This window comes from Megalobrama amblycephala, linkage group LG9 (genome assembly GCF_018812025.1).
Source record: "Megalobrama amblycephala isolate DHTTF-2021 linkage group LG9, ASM1881202v1, whole genome shotgun sequence".
In the NCBI taxonomy this organism is placed as follows: Eukaryota; Metazoa; Chordata; class Actinopteri; order Cypriniformes; family Xenocyprididae; genus Megalobrama; species Megalobrama amblycephala.
In genome coordinates, this window is record NC_063052.1 from 24,853,914 (window position 1) to 24,869,389 (window position 15,476).

Sequence of the window (15,476 nt, forward strand, 5' to 3'; positions counted from 1 at the left end):
TTGTTAACTGTTTTATTGTACGTTTTCCCTCTGTATTTACTTTCTAAAAAGCACCATTGTATGAACATGTTTTTTATTGTGGTTATTTACTATACCATAGTACAACCACAGTACTTTAAAGATTTATTGATGGAATCTAAGGACTTCTGTCCTGTTGTCTTGTTTAATTAGGTTTAAACAGATTTTGGATGCACCACACTATATCTATCATTTAACAAGACAAACACGTGCCCTTCTCAGCCCTCAAATGCACTTGCATGCAGAGCAAATGCTCGACAGTTAATGTGAGTTCCCCTTTCCCCTCTGCCAGGTGTCAGTGGTCCATCTGCTAAAGACCGTACGACTGCTGAGACTGCTGCGCCTACTGCAGAAGATGGACCGTTACTCCCAGCACAGTACGGTGGTGCTGACCCTGCTCATGTCCATGTTTGCACTGCTGGCCCACTGGATGGCCTGCATCTGGTACATCATCGGCAAGAAGGAAGTGGAGAGCAACGCAGACACCTGGGATATAGGTGAGACTAGCACAAAAAATTAACTCATTGACTCACAGACTGAAAGAAAGCGTGTATATGTGAGAGAAAACCAACCTAGGCTCACTGGAAAGCATGCTTCTACCCATGCAAAACCCATGCATGTTTGCTTTTGTATTGGTTATAGGTTCAGTGTAGGGATTAGTGTAGTTGGTATGTTATTTTACATTTACATTTATTCATTTGGCAGACACTTTCATCCAAAGTTACTTACAAGTGAGGAATACAACAAGCTATTCATCATGAAGAAGCTAATAGACATAAGAAGTGCTCACAAATTTCAGACATTGCTCAGAGTAGCATAAGCTACAATGGGGAGGGATTAAAGGAAATTAAAGGATAGTTTTTTTTTGTTTTTTTTTTTCAAACACGACTGCATTAAGGGCACAATATGTAAGATTTTTGGATTAAAATATATATTCTATATACAACCCGAATTCCAAAAAAGTTTTTTTTTTATTTGAATACAATGAAAACTAAAAGACTTTCAAATCACATGAGCCTATATTTTATTCACATTAGAACATAGATAACATAACACATTTAAACAGAGAAATTTTACATTTTTTTTTTTTTTACATTTTTATCCACTAAATGAGCTCATTTCAAATTTGATGCCTGCTACAGGTCTCAAAAAAGTTGGCACGGGGCAACAAATGGCTGAAAAAGCAAGACATTTTGAAAAGATTCAGCTGGGAGAACATCTAGCAACTAATTAAGTTAATTGATATCAGGTCTGTAGCATGATTGGCTATGAAAGGGGATGTCTTAGAGAGGCAGAGTCTCTCAGAAGTAAAGATTGGCAAAGCTTTGAAAGAGTGCGTAAAAAGATTGTGGAATACTTTAAAAACAATGTTCCTCAATGTCAAATTGCAAAGGCTTTGCAGATCTCATCATCTACAGTGCATAACATCATCAAAAGATTCAGAGAAACTGGGGAAATCTCTGTGCGTAAGGGGCAAAGCCGAAGACCTTTATTGGATGCCCGTGGTCTTCGGGCCCTCACACGACACTGCATCACTCATTGACATGATTGTGTCAATGACATTACTAAATGGGCCCAGGAATACTTCCAGAAACCACTGACAGTAAACACAATCCACCGTGCCATCTGCAGATGCCAACTAAAGCTCTACCATGCAAAAAGGAAGACATATGTGAAAATGGTCCAGAAGCGCCGTCGTGTCCTGTGGGCCAAGACTCATTTAAAATGGACTGTTTCAAAGTGGAAAAGTGTTCTATGGTCAGATGAGTCCAAATTTGACATTTTTGTTGGAAATCATGGATGCCGTGTCCTCCGGGGTAAAGAGCAGGGAGACCTTCCAGCGTGTTATCAGCATTCAGTTCAAAAGCTAGCATCTCTGATGGTATGGAGGTGCATAAGTGCATACGGTGTGGGCAGCTTGCATGTTTTGGAAGGCACTATGAATGCTGAAAGGTATGTAAAGGATTTAGAGCAACATATGCTCCCCTCCAGATGACGTCTATTTCAGGGAGGGCCTTGTGTATATCAGCAAGACAATGGAAAACCACATACTGCAGCTATTACAACAGCATGGCTTCTGTAGTCCAGATAGTTCACCTATAGTGAAAAATACGTCAAAGACGGGTTGCATATTAAAATATGTTTAAATTTCGTTTTCTTGATTTACAGCGAATACCATGTTTTACTATGCCTAATATTGATCTAGCTTACTGCAGTGTGCAATAAATGTCTCATAGTAGCTATTGAGCAGCGAATATTATATAATATTTATATATATATATATATATATATATATATATATATATATATATATATCGCCAAATACGGGTAGATTTCAGCTGTGGCGGGTAAGACAGCCAGTCCCACTAGCCACTTTGGCGGGTTGAATATAATTTCAGCCTACAGCCTAATCAAAGGTAGCCAAGCTTGTTGTAGCACAAAATTACAATTCAATCACAATTCGTTATCGATGAATGTGCATTTAGTGAAGGTGGGATAGTCAGAATAGCACTGAATGACACAGAACAGACGTGCACGCGCGATCAGATCTCCATGCGCCTGAATAGTCAAATACACACAAACACAGATGTCAAAACGCCCATTGTGTGGAGTATCTTGCGTGAATACAGTTGGTTATGGCTTAAGTGTACGTAAACAGGTTGGTAAAAACTGGTGTCAGTATATTACATACATGCATTCAGCAGCACAATTAAATACCTGTCTGTCATTAATGTTAATCAAACAACAAAAGATGTTAAATAAATGTCAAATAGCTTAAACCTACTTTATCTGAAGAAAAAAAAAAAAAAAAAAAAAGAGTTAAAATTTATCATATTATGGTCATATTACCCACCCCTTGCCCACCCGTACATACCAGCAGATATACCATTTAGGCCTAGTCTTGATTTTGGTGGTCAATGTGCATTTGAAAGTTTGAAAGGGTTTTAAATCTAGCTAATCAAGTAAAATTACTCAAAAAAAAAAATTAATTTTAGCAAAGTCGACTTTAATCATAAAAAATGTAATTTCTCAACAGCAAAACTGTGGCCAGTGAAAATGCTAAGTGGCTAGTAACTTTGGAAAACCACTAGCCACAATGCAGAAGCGGAAGCGGCGATTGCGGCATAATAAGTTTTGCTGCTCTCGAGCCGTGTGTCACACTCGTCTATCATTAGCAATCTCTCCTGCTCTGCTTCATACTACAGTAACGTTAACAATCTCACCCATGAACATGATTTCTTCAAGTCCCATACTGATAAAAATTACATATTGTGGCTTTAAAGGGTACATAACACACACAGTTTCCGCCAATCTCATGTTAATCTTGAGTACCTATAGAGTAGTATTGCATCCTTCATATCTTCGAAAAATCTTTAGTTTTATCATATAAAAGATAGATACGCTGTACTGACTCTTTACGAAAAAAGCTTCTGTGGGCAGAGCTAAAGAGTCACGAGCTTTCGCAGCTTTTGCGTAGCGATAGTCTGCAAGCTGCAACATCAGTATACATAAAAAGGGAACAAAAATGTTTGTGTTGTTTACATGGCAACAAAACACAGACATTTGATGCAGTTTTACTCATCACCTGCGGTTCTGACTCAGGACTGTGATCTATCGCTGGGACTCAGTCTCAAGTCAACCGATCTGCAAATCCAGCGTTGAACCGGGACTTGTTTATAAAACATTCGTCACAGAAATTCCGGGAAACATACGTGCACAACTCTGTTGCTGCCCCGGAAAAACAAGCTGCATCCACTGTTCCCCTAACGCTGGGTTCTTTGGGAAGCTGAAAAAACACAACCAAAAGCACACTTCTTTAGTGACATTGTTGAAAAATCTCTCGGCTTCCGTATTCCGAACAAAGCACATTGAAGGGTGTTCTCTTACTCTCGTCTGTGTCCATAAAAGGAATTTCGCCCTTTACGACATGATACAGGGCCATACTTGAAAATTTGACACAGAAATACTCTGTCATACGTCCAGCTCCTGTCTTGAAACTAAGCATGAGAATGCAACTCCTTAACAGTATAAATAAGTCAGAATGCATGAAATATCATTAGAGCCCCCCCTTTTAACCTTCGCCACTCACCAAACATTTCTGAACTGCCACAATATGTACAACAATCAACATAATGTAACATTTCCAGAATTATGTTCACGTGCTTGTAGCACAAGTCCCTGGTCATTTCACTCTGAAAGTGTTGTAAATGCCACCACTGGCACGTTTTTCCAGTGAGCCTGGGTTGGATAAAACGCTAATAGTAGTTAATAAATGTCATCATTTACTCACCCTCATGTCTCATGTATGACTTTCTGTCTCATGTGGAACACAAAAGAAGATATTTGTCCATACAATAAAAGTCAAAAACAACATTGGACCCAACTGACTTTCATTGTATGGATGAAAAACACTTTTTGCTTTAAACATAAGAAAGTTTGAAGCGACATGAGGGTGAGTAAATGACTTTTCATTTTGAGATGAACTATCCCTTTAATTTTTGAATTATTGAACCGAAGCAATCATGCAGCAGTGTGTTAATTGATTCAACACAAGTCTGGGTCTTCAGTTTCATTTCAGCTTGTAATGGATTTGTTAAAGTTGCATTATGGACATAATATGAATGGATTTAATCTGATGCGTTCGGAGCAAGACAGAGAGAGAGAGAGAGAGAGAGAGAGAGAGAGAGAGAGTGATAAAGACATCAAATGATAATGGAAAGCAGAATTTATAGTTACAGAAGAAGCGCGATAAGCCTGACACTGTTAGATGGTGTTATGGACAGTGATAGTGGAGGAGGAAGATGGGAAGAATGCACTAGGGACAGCAAGCAGCCAAGTGAGTGAAAGAGTGAGTGAACGGCAAACAAACCAGTCACCCAGACGTCGTGCCGCGGGCCTCTCTCTCCATCTTGACTGCAGGAGGGGCTGTAATTAGGCCCAGTGTGCTGCTCTGTGGTCCATAATGACGGATCGCTGTGAAAGTACCAGCGTTCCCACCGCCTGATCCCAGATCAGTATTGATGGAAAGTTGCTGCTTCCCCTCAGCATCCGACCACTGACCCCCAGCCTGCTCTGATGGGCAGTTACTATAGCAACACTGGGCTGGAATCTCCTCTCTGGTACCCTGATTTAGATAGTGTGGTATGTGAGAAATGATGGGTCACTCCTTATCAGCAAACACAAGGATTGTTTTATGAAGAAGGCAAAGTGTTTGATGAATTGCCTTGGTGTACATTCCAAACAACTGCTGTTAGTGGAGAACAGTTTGAGGGTCACAAGATGTTCCTTCTGCTTTTCATGTAACCAGTTTATTTAAAAATACTTCTGAGAAAGCAATTCATGCTTACAAAACTAAATGTCCAGAAGAGATGGGTGAGAAATACTGGAAATAACGTGTTCAGCACTTAAAGTGGCAGTCCTTTGAGAGGCCAATAGCCTTAGTTCAGTTCAGTATGTGTCACTGCAGCTGGTTTGCTCTCCTTTGTCTATGAGCTTGTTTTTGCATTATTAAGTTGGACTGAAAATGACTTTAATGACAAAGTCATCTAAGCCTGTTTCTCTTGACCACAATAGTGCCAGCCACAATGTCATACACAGTCCTGTTGTGCTGAAAGAAAAGAAGTGTGATGAATGCCAGAAAAAAGAAAGCGAATTTACCTCGGCATAGTTGAATAACAAGAGTTCAGTACATGTAAATGACATACAGTGAGTCTCAAACTCCATTGTTTCCTCCTTCTTGTATAAATCTCGTTTGTTTAAAAGACCTCTAAAGAACAGGCGAATCTCGACATAACACCGACTGTTACGTAACAGTCGGGATCATTAATATGTACGCCTCCAATATTTGCATATGCCAGCCAATGATCGAGGCATTAGACAAGGGCAGCCAGTATTAACGTCTGGATGTGCACAGCTGAATCATCAGACTAGGTAAGCAAGCAATAACAACAGCAAAAAATGGCAGATGGAGCGATAATAACTTACATGATCCATGATAACATGATATTTTTAGTGATATTTGTAAATTGTCTTTCTAAATGTTTCGTTAGCATGTTGCTAATGTACTGTTAAATGTGGTTAAAGGGCACCTATTATGCAAAATTCACTTTTACATGGTGTTTGACCATAAATGTGTGTTGGCAGTGTGTGAGCAAAACCACCCTAGAATGAGAAAAATCCACCCAGTGGTTTTTTTACAATCTCAATAATTCATAAGCACTGTCTCAGAACGGCCTGTTCTAAGATTGCTCTCACTGTGACGTAGAATTGCGCTAAGCCCCACCCACGTGGTTTGATTGACAATCTGGTTTTGGCATAGACCCCGCCCTCGGTGATCGGTCAACCATCCTCCATTGTTTCAACGACAGCCGGTAATGTCTCCTAAGAAACATAAGTGTTCTGTTGTGGGATGTAATAATGAACATAGTAGTTTTCACTTACTTCCGACATCAGAGCCACTGAAAACGCAGTGGATGGATTTTATTTACGAAGGAAAGGCGCCACTCAAAATTCCAAAATACGTTTATGTTTGCGCGAATCATTTTTTGACTGACTGTTTTGAGAACGAGGGTCAATTCAAAGCAGGTCTTGCTTCAAAGTTAATCTTCAAGTGTGGATCGTTGCCTACTGTTCGCAATCCAACGTCACCTCCAGAAGAAGTAAGTGTATTTAATGTTTTTTGAGCAAATAGTCATTTCAGTCGATGTCAGCCAATTCAATAACAAATGCGTCTAAAGTTGTTGTCGTCGTCGTAGAATGTCTGTATAATTTAAACCTTGTTTGTATAGTGTGTATCCACACGTATATATATATATATATATATTTTAAAGATATTGTATTAAAAACTGTGTATGTTTACTTAGCAAACGTTATCACAGTATTTGTGTTTGTAGTTTCAAAAAATTGCGCGAACGTTATCACAGTGTGTGTGTGTGTGTTGCACATCCATAATTGCAAAGGGGACGCGATTAAAACTCTATAAGTACATAAATGTATCACATAACCATTCAGAGACGTCCGGCTCCATTCTCAATTGTGTTTCTTCTGCCGGAGTCTCTTCATCATCTGGGTCTGATTCCGGTTCAAACATGTACGGCTGAATGCCATTCAAAACAGCGGGTCTCTCACTCTCAGCCATTCTGCTTCTAACGACTGTTTATTGCCATAGGTATGCAAGTTACGCCCTCATCCAAAGGCAGGGCGGGGATATGCAGCTCATTTATATTTAAGGTGGTACACACCAAAACAGCTCTTTTTAAAACAGGCCCCAAAAATGACATTTTCAAATGGTTATAATAAATTAACTGGGGGGTATTTTGTGCTGAAACTTCACAAATACATTCTGGGGACACCCAAGACCAATATTACATCTTGTAAAAAGGGGCATAATAGGTGCCCTTTAAAGTTACTATCGTTTCTTACTGTATTCACGGAGATAAGAGAGCCGTCGCTATTTTCATTTTTAAACACTTGCAGTCTGTATAATGCATAAACACAACTTCATTCTTTATAAATCTCTCCAACAGTGTAGCATTAGCCGTTAGCCACGGAGCGCTATCAAACTCATTCAGAATCAAATGTAAACATCCAAATAAATACTATACTTATGCGATTAGACATGCTGCATGATGAACTATGTGTAAAGATCCATTTTGAGGGTTATATTAGCTGTGTGAACTTTGTTTATGCAGTGATAGAGTCGAGAGCTCGGGAGGGGGGCGGAGAGCACGCGATTTAAAGGGGCCGCAGCATGAATCGGCGCATTTCTAATTATGCCTCAAAATAGGCAGTTAAAAAAATTAATTAAAAAAAATCTATAGAGTATTTTGAGCTGAAACTTCACAGACACATTCAGGGGACACCTTAGACTTATATTACATCTTGTAAAAAAAACGTTCGATGGCACCTTGTGATGGCACCAAAAAAAATATATATATTTTAATAAATTTAAAAATGTAGTTTATTCATGTGATGACAAAGCTGAAATTTCTTCATCATTACTTCAGTCTTCAGTGTCACATGATCCTTCAAAAATCATTCTAATATGCTGATTTGGTGCTTAACAAACGTTTCTGTTTTGAATAAGAAACAGTCTTTTCCTTATTCAAAAATATCACACAAGTTGTATGGACTACTTTAATGGTACTTTTATGATCCCTCTTTGTCCTTTTTTCCCTGAAACAACCCTGAAACGAGTCACTGTATGGTATTCATTGTATGCAAAAGAGTAGTGTGGACATTCTGCAAAATAGCTCTTTTTGTGTTCCACGCAAGAAAGAAAGTCATACAGGTAAATAATGAAAGAAATTTCCTTTTTAAGATAAACCATTTCCTTTAGCTGATGTGTCATTGCAGTGAGCGCTAATTTTCCACCATATGGAAACTGATACACAAACACATTTTAGTGTGAGTTTTTTAATTACATCTAACACTTCCTTCTTTGTCTCGCTCTCTCAGGTTGGCTGCATGAGCTCGGGAAGCGGTTGGAGTCTCCATATGAGGAGGTGGGCATGGAAGCGGTCAACAGAACGCTGAGCAGTGGACCGTCTTTGCGGAGCATCTACATTGCAGCGCTGTACTTCACCCTCAGCAGCCTGACCAGCGTGGGCTTCGGAAACGTCTCTGCCAACACAGACGCAGAGAAGATCTTCTCCATCTGCACCATGCTTATCGGAGGTGTGTGTGTGTGTTTGCAGAAAGGTTGAAGTTTAGGGGATATTTTTAAATATATTTTTGGAGGTAGAACAAATTTGGATTATCATTAGGATCCAAAAACTGGAGGCTGTATGTGTCTGCTGCTTATTTAGAAACTAAAAATGAGGTTGAATCACTGTTAGTTTGTACAAGACAATAGAGTTGTATTGGAAAAAATTTAGTTGTAGATATTTGTATAAAAGTGTGTATAAAAAATTTGTATAAAACTGTATATTTACAAAAAGTAAACAAGAAAATAAATAAAAATGTCAATTAAAAACATCAATGTCTGCATAACCGCATGCATTTACATATGTTCGTCTGTCATTAAATAGGATGATATGAGGTCACGCCAGCTGTTCGCATTAAAATTCATGGCCTTTATTTTGTGAAATGTCACCATTCGCCATGGGGCAGTATTGCTCCCTTCCCAAACATACAATAATACCCAATTACACACCCCAACACATATATACACATTCAGTCACCACCTGTGTATTACCAGAGATCTTAGAGAGACAAGAGCCTCTAAAATAAATAAATAGGTTGTATTTTTACAGAAATGGAAAGGATTCATGCTGATCACTTTGTCATCTACAGAACTCAATAACAAAAGTAATTTTACAATCTTTTTATAAACATTTTTTATTTTATTTTATCATGGACAATGAACATTAATTATTGTTTGCAAGCTGCATGATTAAAAAAACAATTTTCACAATTTTGAATTGACATTCAAGTTTTATGTACATTAATGCATGTGTAGGGTTGGGAATCGAATACTTAAGGTCAGGAATCAGGTACTTGTTATAAAATTAAAAATTGTATTCCTTTTTGTGCATTTTAACATGACTTTAAACCATTCAAGCGCTTCAAACCATTCACACACATCCAAAGTGACGTGCGCACAGAAATTCGCCTCTCATACTGAATAGTGCGCAATACTGAATACTGAGTTCTCTTCTGCATGTTTTTGCACGGACAAATACAAACAAAAATATGTCAAAATATCCTCGTAAACACAGTCGGTTGTGTCTTAAGTGAATGTAACAGTTGACAAAGAAAACGCATGTGTAACAGTATATTGGATCCGTGTAGCTCTTAAAGTGACAGCAGCCTAATATTCCTGCTTCCGTCTCTATAATAATGTTAATCGAACAACAAAAGACAAAGCTGTTGTTGACTAAATAACTTATGTAATTATATTTGTAATGTATATTTTATTCATAAAGTGCAGTGTTATTTTACAGTGTTGATTTACAGTTTCTGTACTTGAATACCTGAAAATCTTAAAACACTGTTTATTTTTAAATTACTGAGTGTTTACTTGTCTTTAATAATGTTTGAAATTGATATTAGTTAGGCTAGTTGTTTTTGCTATGGGATTTTTTAACCATAAGCAAAAGTTCCTTGTTTAAGTGTTCTTTAGCCTGTTGATTTTTGTTTATGGTATTCAGCCACAATTAAATGTTTCGCAATAAGACTTAAAATAAATGTGAGTGATATCTACGTTTTTTTCCCTTATTGGAATTGAAATTAGGAATCAATGAGAATTGATAAACAGAATCAGAATCGTTAAAATTCAAACGATATGCGTGTCTCATTATATCTTTGGCAGCACTGATGCACGCTCTGGTCTTCGGCAACGTGACGGCCATAATCCAACGCATGTACTCACGATGGTCCTCTTACCACACGCGCACTAAAGACCTGAAGGATTTCATCCGTGTGCACCACCTGCCCCAGAGCCTCAAACAGCGAATGCTGGAGTACTTCCAGACCACCTGGTCCGTCAACAACGGCATTGACTCCAACGAGGTAAACCCCACGCTTCAGAGAGTATTACACAGCACAACTGAATCATTTGATGATGCGGAATTCCTTGCAGCTGGACTGTGAGAGATGTGCCAACTTTACAAGAATACAGTGTGCTTCCCTACTGCATTCTAGTGTTTTATACAGTTGAACATATTGGGACAGAACATTAAACTTTTAAAGTGGCCTCTTCAGGCTTTAGATTAAGTCTTTATTGTTAATCTAATGTTTTCAAACCCTATAAATTGTTTTTAACCCCTTTATATTATAAATTATAAATGGTCTGATAGAACAAAAGGTTGACCAGTATTTTTTTTTTTTTTTTTTATATATATATACCAATATTCACACATTAATTGGTCATCAGTGCTTTAATATTAATGGCATCTTTGGTTTCATGTATTGTGTGGATAAACTTTCAAAATAACAGCTATTCATTATCTAGATAGAAATGTGAGATGATTATGATAATGATAATGATGTTAATAATAATAATAATACATTTTTATTTGTTGATTAGTATTATTAATATTAAAACAGCTATTATAAAACATTATACATTTAAATATATCAATTATTGTTGTCCATAATGAATATTTTATTTAGTTTTTACACATCAAGAAGTCACTTCCTCTCTGCTAATGAGTAACATAAATCTCCTAAAAATAAATATAGATAAGCTGATAGACTGATAGACCGATAAAATGCTGGTTCAATAGACCAGTATTCAAACAATATTTGGTTACCAGTTCTTAAGTATTAGGTCACCAATAAATGCCATAATTTGATTAATGTATTGTTTGGATAATTATCTTATAAACTTATTAAATAACTTATAAATTAAATAAAATTCATTACGTAGTGAGAAATGTGTATCTTAAATGGTTAGTTCACCCAAAAATGAAAATTGTGTCATTAATTACACTCATCAGTGGTTCGGAGCATGTATCACACTGCCAAAGTCACGCGGACCATTGAAATTTCTAAACATTAAGAAACACTTTTGACGTAACGAAGCATGTAACGAAGCCTCATTTACTGAAATCACGTGACTTTGGCAGTTTGATACACGTTCCAAACCACTGATTTGAAACAAAAGATTCGTAAAGCTTCGAAGCTTCATGAAGCAGTGTTTTGAAATCGGCCATCACTAGATATTGTTGAATAAAGTCGTTATTTTGTCTTTTTTGGCGCACAAAAAGTATTCTCGTCACTTCATAACATTAAGGTTGAACCACTGTAGTCACATGAACTGTTTTAAATATGTCTTTAGTACCTTTCTGGGCATTTGAAAGTGTTAATTGACCCTTCGCCGGGAGTTTGATTGACAAGCGATCTAACCAATCATAACGCCGAATCTGCCATTTTGTCCGACAAAGCAGCCAGGAGTTAGAAGATTAACCTCGGTGGACTTGAACTTGAAAAATGGTGTGTACTGATGTCTTTCTGCGTTTGAAACAACATTCCTTCTCATGTTCATTCATGTTTATTTGATGCTATAAATTAACTAGTAGGAAGAGATGATCGGTTCACGAGACGCTTGAGCTAAGGCGCTACCGCAGTCTGTCACGATACATTAAAGAGCCACAAAACGATTTTTATTGTTCGAATTTCTTAAAAAATTACACAGTTTGAAAGCTGGGACTTTGTTTAATATCATAAGTAACCTGCTCTGTCTTGTCTCTTTGCTCCGCGATGTATTTTTCACTCTGTGTGGCGTGACAGCGCCATGGCTTGTCGGACAAAGCAACAGTAACTAAGGGGGGCGGGTCTTTGCAAAGGGTCAATTGTCTTGCTGGCATTGGAGGCCTCACTGAGCCATCGGATTTTATCAAAAATATCTTAATTTGTGTTCCGAAGATGAATGAAGGTCTTACGGGTGTGGAACGACATGACAGAATTTTCATTTTTGGGTGAACTAACCCTTTAATAATATAATGGATATTCTATAATATTATTGTAATTTTCATGCAATAATATTAATTCCATAATTAATTTCAATTACCATATTCACATACCATTTTATTTACATGGTACTCCAACATGAAAGAAAACCATGGTATCAAGTCCAAACCTACATTTTTATACTATGGTACTGTAAGTGATGTAATAATAATGAAGTAACATACTAAAGCCAGGAGCAAAGCAACAGCTAAAGCAAGTATAATTTAGATAGACAGTTGGACACTTGAGGAGGGGACAACTGCGTGCTCTCTGTCCTTGAGCCCGGGACTTTATTCCAGAGTCAAGAGAGAAAGTGGGAAAAAATGAGATGAAATCTAAACACCTTGCTAAATCACAGATTTATGAATAATAGATGGTGAGGCTGATGGCCGGAGAGCAGGAGACAGAGAGCGAGAGATAAAGAGGGATGTGTGTGCTGTGAGTGAAGGGGAGAGTGACAGATGCCATTCAGTCAGGCTGAAGGATGGTTGCATATATGGATGGATGAGCAGAGCAGATGAAGGGTGGCGGAGGGCAGGAATGAGGCATGGCCGGAATACTTCCAGTTTCAGTTTTAAGGGTGGAAACTCATAAAGTGGCATGCTTACTGATTTTAGTGCCAGTTTAATGAATGTAATGTGCTATTTCGAAAGTTCACATAAAAACACAAGATTTTTTTTCTTCTGTTAACTGCACCTTTCTTTTCTTAGTTTTCTCTTTTTATTTTTATTATCCTTTTTCTTTATTCTTTTTGGCTTGTTCTGTTTCTTATTCCTTTTCTCTTTTCTTTTTCTCTCCTTCCTATGCACTCTGCCCAGCTCTTGAGAGACTTTCCAGATGAGTTGCGTTCGGACATCGCAATGCATCTGAATAAAGAGATACTAGAGCTTTCCGTCTTCTCCTCTCTGAGTCGTGGATGTCTCCGCTCTCTCTCCTTGCACATTAAGACGACGTTTTGCGCACCGGGCGAGTATCTTCTTCGGCAGGGAGATGCTCTACAGGCTCTTTTCTTTGTCTGCTCTGGCTCCATGGAGGTGCTGAAGGACAGCATGGTGTTAGCCATCCTCGGTCAGTTTACACAAACACAAATATTACACACAGTCACACAGCTCAAAAGGCTCAGTGTAGTTTTGGCATGAAAAGAAAAATTACTGCCTCTCATTAAGTGAAGACTTTAGGGCCCATGTGTTCCTACAGTTGCCAACAAAAACTGCTCTCTGTGATTGGTCAGTCTCTCTGTGAGGCTTCACACACACAGCAGGCTCATAGGACAGTGGACCTAATGTGTGGAAAAAATATAATCCCCATCATCCTGTTAGGTCCTGCCTGTGTGTGTGTGGGCGCGCATGTGTGTGGTTGTGTGTTTGTGTTAATATCACCTTATGAGTTCTGACAGGAAAAGAACACACACTATCTTTTTCATCTTTCCCTCACACACTCTATCCACCCTGCTGACAAAGGAAGGTCTCTCTGACATTGAGTTCTCAAGAAGGTTCAGTTTTTTGTGTTTACATACGCATGTGCTTTTTATACAGTATGTTTTTGTGCTGCTAATAGAGCTGTTTGTAGTCCCACGGTGCTAAAATGCTGAACAAATTAGCATTTTCGAGCCACAATTTCCTTTGGGAGTTTCTAATGGGTTTTAATAATAGTGGTTTTTGATTTATGTGTAAAATAAGGTCTCTGGTTAACATTACTTGGAGACAATTTTATGTTTTTGTTCTATTATATAAATTTCTCATAGTTGGAGACTCATAGGGGAACCCATGCTGGATTAGTTCTCCACTTTAGCCTACATATTGACATACTGACTGAACACTCCCAAGTGATATCTGACAAAATATTCATGTGTTTTTGCATCTTCCTGTTTGTTTGTGTGCTCCTGTGTGACACGTCCAGGTAAAGGCGACTTGATTGGAGCCAACATGTCAGTTGATGACCGCGTCATAAAGACAAACGCCGACGTGAAGGCACTGACGTACTGTGACCTGCAGTGCATTAATCTGAGGGGTCTCTATGAGGTGCTCGACCTGTATCCTGAATACTCCCACCGTTTTGTGCAGGACATCACGCACGACCTCACCTATAACCTGAGAGAGGGACAAGAGTGCCACGTAAGACGTCACATGACCACTGTGTTTCATTTAATTTTCACTGATTCACTAATTTATTTTTTGTGGTTGCCTAAACTAGGGATGTGCTTATCGATTAAACTATACAGCTGCTGCTAGTTGATACTAGTCGTTTACATTTTTTTTTTCTACTCACTTTTATTGTTTTGCTTTATATTTTGTACAAAGGCTACATTTAAATTACTGTTACTGTTAAATTACTGTTATGATACATTTTAAAATTAATATTATTCTGAAAAGTGTCTATCTGGAGCGGAAAACAAAATCATTTCATTTTACCTCAGATATTGCATGCGTTCGTTTTCACTGTGGCGCTTGCAGCAGGTTCAGAGAAAAGTCTACTTGGAAGATGAGCAAGGTGAGGGAGTATTTTGAAAGGCTACACAAATCTTTTCCGTTTTCTTCTGTCATGTCAAACTAGTATGTAAAAATTTATAGGCTTGTTATACCGGTTATGAGGGACAGTACGGTATGAAATTTTATATTGGATTAAAAGAGAAACATTATGAATGAAACTTACTTGGCATGTGAACAGCTGCTATATCAACAACCTAAAGAAGAGAATACGCTTAAATAATGTACAATTGTCAGAACACGGCAAGTACGTGCTATTGCTTAAGAAACGCTTAAGGCGAGACACCCCAGGTGAATAGGGTAAAAAAAAATTAACTAACAGATATCACCATACTTCCCCAGCTGATTGATTACATTAAAAATTGCTAAAAAAAAAAATTTGTATTACAAGTTTTCTGAAATGTTATATTTAAATATGCAAATGAGGCATTATCTAATTAAATATGCACAAATTTGCATACATTTCTAGACAAATATCTGAATATTGGATGAAGTCAGGTTCAAAATTCTCATTTAATT

At 37.9% G+C, this 15,476-nt stretch overlaps 1 protein-coding gene across 2 annotated transcripts in view; it reads left to right on the plus strand.

The window, feature by feature from the left end:
- The window catches only part of kcnh8 (potassium voltage-gated channel, subfamily H (eag-related), member 8), an 83,729-nt gene that overhangs the window by 45,237 nt on the left and 23,016 nt on the right, over positions 1–15,476 (plus strand). For both annotated transcript variants that reach the window (XM_048202334.1, XM_048202336.1), the window contains exons 7-11: positions 311–515; positions 8,476–8,694; positions 10,331–10,530; positions 13,290–13,539; positions 14,371–14,585. In XM_048202334.1, the coding sequence (XP_048058291.1) occupies positions 311–515; positions 8,476–8,694; positions 10,331–10,530; positions 13,290–13,539; positions 14,371–14,585 (1,089 nt within the window). The remainder of the gene's footprint in view (positions 1–310; positions 516–8,475; positions 8,695–10,330; positions 10,531–13,289; positions 13,540–14,370; positions 14,586–15,476) is intronic.